The 9325-nt window shown below is 58.1% G+C and overlaps 1 protein-coding gene across 2 annotated transcripts in view; it reads left to right on the forward strand.

The window, feature by feature from the left end:
• ZNF865 (zinc finger protein 865) overlaps nucleotides 1-6833 on the forward strand; it is a 12214-nt gene extending 5381 nt beyond the window's left edge. The window contains exons 1-2 of one of the 2 annotated variants that reach the window (XM_037745003.1): nucleotides 9-1341; nucleotides 3163-6833. In XM_037745003.1, coding sequence (XP_037600931.1) covers nucleotides 3189-6368 — 3180 coding nt within the window. In that variant the 5' untranslated portion in view covers nucleotides 9-1341; nucleotides 3163-3188 and the 3' untranslated portion in view covers nucleotides 6369-6833. Of the gene's footprint in view, nucleotides 1-8; nucleotides 1342-3162 lie in introns of those variants that run through there. The other variant, XM_017546593.2, reaches the window with a different exon arrangement.
• Nucleotides 6834-9325: the final 2492 nt, after the last annotated feature.

A 9325-nucleotide genomic window follows, 5' to 3' on the forward strand; every position in this document is an offset into this window, starting at 1 on the left:
CAGGGTTTTGCCATGTTGGCCAGGCTGGTCTTGAACTCCTGACCTCAGGTGATCCTCCTGCCTCGGCCTCCCAAAGTGCTGGGATTACAAGCGTGAGCCATTTTCTAATCATACATTAGAAAATGCCCAGCCAGCATTTTCTAATGTATGATTTCTTTGTGGACCCACTGGCGATTTAGGAAAGCGGTGTTTCATTTTCACAGATCAGTAAATATTTGTCAAGCACCCACACTGTGCCAGGTGCAATGCTAAGTGCTGGGGTCACAGAGGCGAGCTAGACAGGCCAAGTCCTTGCTTTCCTAGAGAGGAGCCAAACAGTAAACACACAGAAAAGGAGTATCAATAAGTTGCTGGTAATAACTATGATGAATAACCTACAGCTGATCAGGGGGCTAGAGAGTGATGGGGTGGGGAGTGCTGAATAGAGACCCAAGGAGGCTCCTGTGGGAGCCTTCTTGAAATCTGGGGAAGAACATTCCAGGCAGAGGAGAGCGTAACCACCACTGTCTCCTACCAGGCCCCTTGTATAGACACCCCTCATAGCCCAGAGGACACCTCTCAATGAAGCTCTTATCCTGACAGTTCCACCCTCACCTTCCTTCACTCTGGGAACAATCCCCGGTGAAACACCGCCATGGGGGCAGGGGTGGGAATGGGGTTCGAGCCCACTGATCTGGACTCTTACCCTGTGACTACTGGCAACTCACTTTACCTCTCCGTGCCTTCATTTTCTAATTTATCCAGTGGCGGTAATAGCTGCTCCTATTTCTTAGCTTCCAGGCTGTGGCACCCTAGGGCTGCTATGGCGCCTGGGGGCTGCTCAGCTGCTCCTATTTCTTAGAGTTGTGGGGAGTCAGTGAATTAATATCTGTAATGTGCTTAGAACAGTAGCTGGCCTCTAGGAAGTGCCCAATCAGTGGTAGCTGTGATTGATGTGTGCTCTGATGGAGGCAAGCTAGGTCAGTGGCTTCTTTCCCCAAACACTCTTCCCTCCCTCCCCATAGCACCCTAAGTCACCCCCTGCTCCCTGCATCCTTACAGCCTGTGCTTTCCTCCCTGTCCAGTCAGCCCCCTCCAGAGCTGTCTCCCCAACTTAGGTTCCGCCTACAGCCTTCCAATTACCACCCTAGCCATGCCTGTCCTCTTTCCAGAGATCAGATTAAACGGAGGGGGTGTGAAGGGCATGGGATGTTGAGTCTTGTCCAAGGACAAGGACACCCAGAGCTAGAGACTAAAAATATCTCACTCCAGGATGGCGTTTGGGGTGGAAGAGACACTCACCCCTCACCTGTGGGAGGAGAGAGCAGCCCGATGGATAGAGAATAAAGGGCCCAGGCCTGGGTAGGAATCCCCTTGACCCCTGCAGTGGTCTGGGCTTAGAGCCAGGCCCCCATCAGGTAGGGATGATGGACAGGAATCAGGTCAGACCTCACAGGCCCTTCTCCGACTGGCCCTGCACCCACTCTGGAGGTGTTTCCCCATGCCAGCTGGAAGAGTAAGTTCAGAGATCAGTTATGGGAGCTGAGGTTCTGGTGTGGCGTGAGGTACACACATGGATACCTGCAATCTGGAATGAAAAGTCGGCTAAAGGAGGCACCAGAGAATGATGCCAGGGTGGGGGGGTCAGGAGAAGCCCCACTAAGGGCAAGGATGGGAACTCAAGTCTGTTGCTAGGCCTAGCCCAGGTGTGTGGTGTCATGGATGGTACAGATACCTCAGGGGGTTGAATCCATTCTGCTGATGCGTGTGTTTCATTTCGTTCTGTTCCATTTCGTTCTGTTCCAACCCCCTTCAATCTCCCTGCAGTATAGGGTTCCCCCCAGTCCGATTTAAAACATGGAGAATGTGTGGATCCCAGTGGAGATGGGATTTGAACCCAGGTCTTTCCAAGCCCAAGGTCTGTGTGTTTTAATTGCATCAGGCCACCTTCTGACTACATGCCAGTCCCGTTGCAGAATTTATTTATCCCAGGCAAGCAAATTCTCCTTTCCACTTTGTATTAGCATTAAAAGAGTGCATCTCCCAACACTGACTTCTTTTTCAGCTCTCTAGGCTTGTCCTGACTTCCTTATTTCTACTGCTAGTAGTAACAGTGATAACAGTATCATATCTTCTCTTTTTTAATTTTTAGAGCCGGGTCTTGCTCTGTCACCTGGGCTGGAGTGCAGTGTTGTGATCACAGCTCATTGCAGCCCCCATCTCCTGGGCTCAAGCAGTTCTGCTGTCTCAGCCTCCCAAAGTGCTGGGATTACAGGTGTGACCCACTGCACCCTGCTTTGATACCTTCTATGTACTGAGTGCTTACAGAGTGCCAGGAACTGCCCCCCTCAGAGCCTTACACTTATGAGCGTGATGAAGCCTCACAAACCTGTGAGGTAGGCAGGTGCTTTGTCATCCCTATTTGAAGATGAGGAAATGGAGGCACAGAAAGGTTCTGTCACCTGCCCATGGCCACACAGCTAGAAAGTGGCAGGGCTTACATTTGAACCTGGCAGTCTAGCCCCAGAGTCTTCCCTCCTAATCGTGCTGATAGAAACTCTTATTACCCTTAACGTTATCCTCATTTTAAGAACAAACCTGAAGGGATGAGGACTGCAGGCTGGGGTGGGGGAGAGAGCAGGAGTATGCAGAGAAGCAGAGGGCCTGAGAGAGTTTGGAAAGAACCCAGTCCAGAAGCCCCCAGGGTGTTGGGAGAATTGGAGCCTGAGGAAAGAAAGTAGAAGGCCCCGGCTGGCTCACATCCATAATCCCAGCACTTTAGGAGGTGGAGGCGGGAGGATCACTTGAGTCCAGTAGTTTGAGACCAGCCTGGGCAACAAAGCAAGACCCTGTTTCCACAAATAATAGAGGGCCTGCAGGTGGTGTGGAGGAGAGGGTCTGGGGATGGCAGCAAAGCTGTCATGACCGCAGAGAAGACGGGAAGAGATGGGTGGGAGTTGAGAACACACAGAGGGAAGGTGAAGGCAAATCGGAGAGGCTGGGGGCAGGATCTGAGAGGAAGGGCTGCCCTTCGGGGTGGACAGGCAGAGGGACTGGAAGCCTAAACCTGGCAGGTGAGGGGGTGATCCCCACCTAGATGGATGGGTGGGCGCACAGCTCCCTTCACCTGTGGGGAGACCCAGCGCCCCCGCCGTGTCCTCAGCCCCCTCCTCCTCTTCACAGGGTCTCGCGTCTCCTACTTGCCGGAGATGGAGGCGAACCCAGTGGGCAGCGGAGGCGGGAGCAGCGGCCTTGGGGGCGAGGACGGGGTGCACTTCCAGAGCTACCCCTTCGACTTTCTGGAATTCCTCAACCACCAGCGCTTCGAGCCCATGGAACTGTATGGGGAACACGCCAAGGCAGTGGCGGCCCTGCCCTGCGCCCCCGGCCCCCCACCGCAGCCCCCGCCGCAGCCCCCGCCCCCGCAGTATGACTACCCGCCCCAGTCCACCTTCAAGCCCAAAGCGGAGGTGCCCTCCTCGTCCTCCTCATCCTCCTCTTCCTCCTCTTCGTCTTCCTCGTCCTCATCTTCGTCCTCTTCCTCTTCTCAAGCCAAGAAGCCCGATCCACCCCTGCCGCCCGCCTTTGGGGCACCCCCTCCTCCCCTCTTTGACGCTGCTTTCCCCACCCCCCAGTGGGGCATCGTGGACCTCTCGGGACACCAGCACTTGTTTGGGAACCTGAAGCGAGGAGGGCCTGCGTCCGGGCCAGGGGTGACGCCCGGGTTGGGCGCTCCCGCGGGGGCCCCAGGGCCACTTCCCGCCCCCTCACAGACCCCGCCGGGACCCCCAGCGGCAGCGGCCTGCGACCCCACCAAGGACGACAAGGGCTACTTCCGGAGGCTGAAGTACCTGATGGAGCGGCGCTTCCCTTGCGGCGTGTGCCAGAAGTCCTTCAAGCAGTCCTCGCACCTGGTCCAGCACATGCTGGTGCACTCGGGAGAGCGGCCCTATGAGTGCGGCGTGTGCGGCCGCACCTACAACCACGTGTCAAGCCTCATCCGCCACCGCCGCTGCCACAAGGACGTGCCCCCTGCCGCAGGGGGCCCGCCCCAGCCTGGCCCCCAGCTCCCGCAGCTGGGCCTCCCGGCGCCCGCTGCCAGCACTGCAGCTGCTGCCGCTGCCGCCGCTGCCCCCTCCACCGTGTCCTCGGGTCCTCCCGCCACGCCCACAGCTCCCGCCCCCTCCGCAGATGGTAGTGCTGCCCCTGCTGGTGTTGGGGTGGCCCCTCCCCCCACCGGGGGTGGTGACGGCCCGTTCGCCTGCCCGCTCTGCTGGAAGGTTTTCAAGAAGCCCAGTCACCTGCACCAGCACCAGATCATCCACACAGGCGAGAAGCCCTTCTCCTGCTCCGTGTGCAGCAAGAGCTTCAACCGCAGGGAGAGCCTGAAGCGCCACGTGAAGACGCACTCCGCCGACCTGCTGCGCCTGCCCTGTGGCATCTGCGGAAAAGCCTTCCGCGACGCCTCCTACCTCCTCAAGCACCAGGCGGCCCATGCGGGCGCGGGGGGACCGCGGCCCGTGTACCCCTGCGACCTGTGTGGCAAGTCCTACTCCGCGCCGCAGAGCCTGCTCCGCCACAAGGCCGCCCACGCCCCGCCCGCTGCGGCCCCCGCCACCGAGGCACCAAAGGACGGGGCGGCCTCCGCTCCGCAGCCCCCGCCCACCTTTCCCCCAGGCCCGTATCTCCTGCCCCCCGATCCTCCCGCCACCGACAGTGAGAAGGCGGCAGCGGCAGCTGCAGCGGTGGTGTATGGTGCCGTGCCCGTCCCGCTACTGGGCGCCCATCCGCTGCTGCTCGGCAGCGCAGGGACCAGTGGGGCGGGAGGCTCGGGCGCCAGCGTCCCGGGAAAGACGTTCTGCTGCGGCATCTGCGGGCGCGGCTTCGGGCGCCGCGAGACCCTGAAGCGCCATGAGCGCATCCATACGGGCGAGAAGCCCCACCAGTGCCCTGTGTGCGGGAAACGCTTCCGTGAATCCTTCCACTTGAGTAAGCACCACGTGGTGCACACGCGCGAGCGGCCATACAAGTGCGAGCTGTGCGGCAAGGTCTTCGGCTACCCTCAGAGCCTCACCCGCCACCGCCAGGTGCACCGGCTCCAGCTGCCCTGCGCCCTGGCCGGGGCCGCGGGTCTCCCCTCCACCCAGGGCGCACCGGGGGCCTGTGGGCCGGGGGCCTCGGGCGCATCCGCGGGGCCCGCCGATGGGCTGAGCTATGCCTGCTCGGACTGCGGCGAGCACTTCCCGGATCTCTTTCACGTCATGAGCCACAAGGAGGCCCACATGGCAGAGAAGCCATACGGCTGCGACGCCTGTGGCAAGACCTTCGGCTTCATCGAGAACCTCATGTGGCACAAGCTGGTCCACCAGGCCGCCCCTGAGCGCCTGCTCCCGCCCACACCCGGCGGCACACAGCCCCCAGACGGCCCCAGCGGCACGGATGCGGCCAGCGTGCTGGACAATGGGCTGGCAGGGGAGGTGGGGGCAGCTGTGGCGGCGCTAGCTGGGGTATCCGGAGGCGAGGACGCAGGCGGGGCGGCAGTGGCGGGGGCCGGCGGGGGTGCCAGTTCAGGCCCGGAGCGCTTCAGCTGTGCCACTTGCGGCCAGAGTTTCAAGCACTTCCTAGGTCTCGTGACTCACAAGTACGTGCACCTGGTGCGACGGACCCTGGGCTGCGGCCTCTGCGGCCAGAGCTTCGCGGGCGCCTACGACCTGCTCCTGCACCGCCGCAGCCATCGGCAGAAGCGGGGCTTCCGTTGCCCGGTGTGCGGGAAGCGCTTCTGGGAGGCGGCCTTGCTGATGCGCCACCAGCGCTGCCACACGGAACAGCGGCCGTATCGGTGCGGCGTGTGCGGCCGAGGCTTTCTGCGCTCCTGGTACCTGCGGCAGCACCGCGTGGTGCACACTGGCGAGCGGGCCTTCAAGTGTGGCGTGTGCGCCAAGCGCTTCGCGCAGTCTTCCAGCCTGGCCGAGCACCGGCGGCTGCACGCGGTGGCCCGGCCCCAGCGCTGCAGTGCCTGCGGCAAGACCTTCCGCTACCGCTCCAACCTGCTGGAGCACCAACGGCTGCACCTGGGCGAGCGCGCCTACCGCTGCGAGCACTGCGGCAAGGGCTTCTTCTATCTGAGCTCGGTGCTGCGCCACCAGCGCGCCCACGAGCCGCCGCGGCCCGAGCTCCGCTGCCCCGCCTGCCTCAAGGCCTTCAAGGATCCTGGCTACTTCCGTAAGCACCTGGCTGCCCACCAGGGCGGCCGGCCCTTCCGCTGCTCTTCCTGCGGCGAGGGCTTCGCCAACACCTACGGCCTCAAGAAACATCGTCTGGCGCACAAGGCAGAGAACCTCGGGGGTCCTGGAGCAGGGGTTGCCACCTTGGCCGGGAAGGATGCCTGACCGAGGGCTTCCCATCCCACGCCCATCAGAAGCCCCCTTCTGGACTCCCTCCTCCCAGGGCTCATCAGACTCTTCCCCCCACCCTCGCTGTTGCCCGCTCCTTCAGAACTTCCGACGGACTGGCGACCTTCAGGCACACGCCCGACAGCCTCAAGACTGAATCACTCCCATCCTCGACCTCTCCGCCCTCTCATCCCATCAGATACTGAACCCGATCCTCCGTCCAACCCTCTCTTGTGACCCTCATCAGCCCCCGCCCCAGCAACGCTCTGCCCCAGTAAACTGGCGGAGATGGGTCGGAACAGCCCCTCCCCGTCCTTTGAAATCTGGCTGGACAGTGGAGTATGAGCAGAGTTGGGAGGGCACAAGGGGGTGCTGGGTGCTCTTTGGGGTGGGCGGGTGGGAGTCGGGGTGGCAGACGCGGCTTGTACAAAGCGGAGAATAATAAACCTTATCATGAGGGCCGTTGGAGTCCATTCTTGCATGCCACCCAGGGAGAGTGGGGATTACATGGTGGCAAAGCACAAAGTTAAAACTTGTTTCCTCTGCAATTTTGATTCCGGGCGTCTCTGGCTCTCACTCACTCTCATTCAATGGGGACTTACTGAGGATTTGCCGTATTCCCAGCTTAGTCTATGAGCTAAGCAAATGGAGATGGACAAGACAGGTAAGTGTCTGCTCTCGGGAACTGACTTAACATGCCCGGTCTCCTCCCCTTGCTGATGCTTTCAGCCTTTGTTCCCTCCGCCAGCACTTTCGGAGGCCGCCTGCCTGCCCGGCCCCGAGCTGGGCACTGGGGAAACAGATGCACTGGACATGCCTCTGGGTCTCAAATAAGACGAAGAGAACTCCCGTCCAGCTGCTGCGGCTGCCTCACACCGTGTGCAGACTAGTGGTCATGATATAGCTCCCTCTTAGCACCTGCCCTCCAGGATGATTGGGACGTTCAAAAGCCCATTCCCAGCTCTCATGCTGGTGCGGGGAACATTGAGATGTATGCCGGGCACTGTGTGTTTAGTTATTTCATTTGTTAGAAGAGGGACCTGGGGTCCTGAAGAACAAAGACCCTCTAGGGACATCTTCAAATTTCACAGTAGAATTTGGACTCCAGGCCAGGCATGGTGGTTCACACTTGTAATCCCAGCACTTTGGGAAGCTGAGATGGGTGGATCATTTGAAGCCAGGAGTTCGAGACCAGTCTGGCCAAAGTGGTGAAACCCCGTCTCTACTAAAAATACAAAACTTAGGCGGGCATGATGGCGGGCACCAGTAATCCCAGCTACTCAAAAGGCAGAGGCAGGAGGATTGCTTGAACCTGGGAGGCAGAGGTTGCAGTGAGCTGAGATGGAGGCACTGCACTCCAGCCTGGGTGACAGATGGAGACACTATCTCAAAAAAAAAAAAAAAAAAAAAAAAAAAAAAAATTTGGACTCCAATCCCAGGGTACTTCAGTACAGACATTTGTAGATGAGACCTGGAAAGGTGGCTCACACCTGTAATCCCAGAACTTTGGGAGGCTAAGGCAAGCAGATCACCTGAGGTCAGGAAATTGAGACCAACCTGGCCAACATGGCAAAACACCATATCTACTAAAAGTACAAAAATTAGCCAGGCATAGTGGTGGGCACCTGTAATTCCAGCTACTCAAGAGGCCAAGGCAGGAGAATTGCTTGAACCTGGGAGGTGGAGGTTGCAGTGAGCCAAAATTGCACCACTGTGCTCCAGCCTGGATGACAAGAACAAGACTCCATCTAAAAAAAAACAAAAAACAAAAAAAAAAACTTGAAGCTAAAACTAGGTAAGAGAGCATGCCTGGGTGAGTCCTGTGTGACCCATAAGAGGGCAGCTACCCCTTGTGGCTGCATGTTCTAATGCTGAAGACCCAGCATAAGACAGACATTGTGCCAGTGCCCCCAGGGTTCAGGGTTTGGCAGCAATGTGGAAATGGAGTCTCACAATGTAAAGGACATGGAAGTATCACTGGGGGTTGAGCCAGCACAGAGAAGTGACCTTGCCAGAGTGGAAGTGGGGCTAGAAAAGCTTCTTGGGGAGAAGGTGATCCCTGAACAATGACATAAACCAACTGGAGTTTGCCAGGTAAAGAAGTGGCAACAATTGCCAGGCAGAGAGTGCAGCGTATTGAACTAACTCCTGCTATTCTGGAGAATTTAAAACAGATTAGCATGGCTGAAAGTTGAGTTCTTGGGGGCTAAACCCTCAAGGGTCTTGAATTCCAAACGGTGGGGCTTGGGTGATTTTATAGACTAGAGGCTGGATACTGGCAGCTGCAAGGCCGAATATGACCAACACATTTTTGTTTATGCACTTTTAAAAAGGTCTTACTTAACTGCCAACTTTGGGAAATCAAAAGATTTTATGTAATGTGAACTAATGGAACTTCTGAAAGAGACAAATTAGCAACCCCGTCTGCATTCCAGAGCTGAGCAGCTGTTACCCTCTTCTGATGGGACACTCTCCAATTTGTTGAATCCCAACTCAGACCTGGTGGCAGTCCCCATATTTCATGTCACTGGTAATTTCCCCCTGAACCTGGCTGCCTTGTTCATGTGTTTACATTGCCACCCAGCTCCTGTAGGCATTCACATTTTCAAACCCTTCTCAAAGACACAAGGAGCTGTGGCTTGGTGACAAGGATCTGTGTGGCTGCCATATGGAGGAAGAAGAGGACAGGTGGCTGGGCGTGGTGGCTCACGCCTGTAATCCCAGCACTTTGGGAGGCCTAGGAGGGTGGATCACCTGAGGTCAGGAGTTTGAGACCAGCTGGCCAACATGGTGAAACTCTATCTCTACTAAAAATTTAAAAATTAGCTGGGCGTGGTGGCAGGCACCTGTAATCCCAGCTACTCGGGAGGCTGAGGCAGGAGAATTGCTTGAATTCAGGAGGCAGAGGTTGCAATGAGCTGATATTGCACCACTGGACTCCGGCCTGGGTGACA

This window comes from Cebus imitator, unplaced genomic scaffold (genome assembly GCF_001604975.1).
Source record: "Cebus imitator isolate Cc_AM_T3 unplaced genomic scaffold, Cebus_imitator-1.0 Scaffold190, whole genome shotgun sequence".
NCBI classification, from domain to species: Eukaryota; Metazoa; Chordata; class Mammalia; order Primates; family Cebidae; genus Cebus; species Cebus imitator.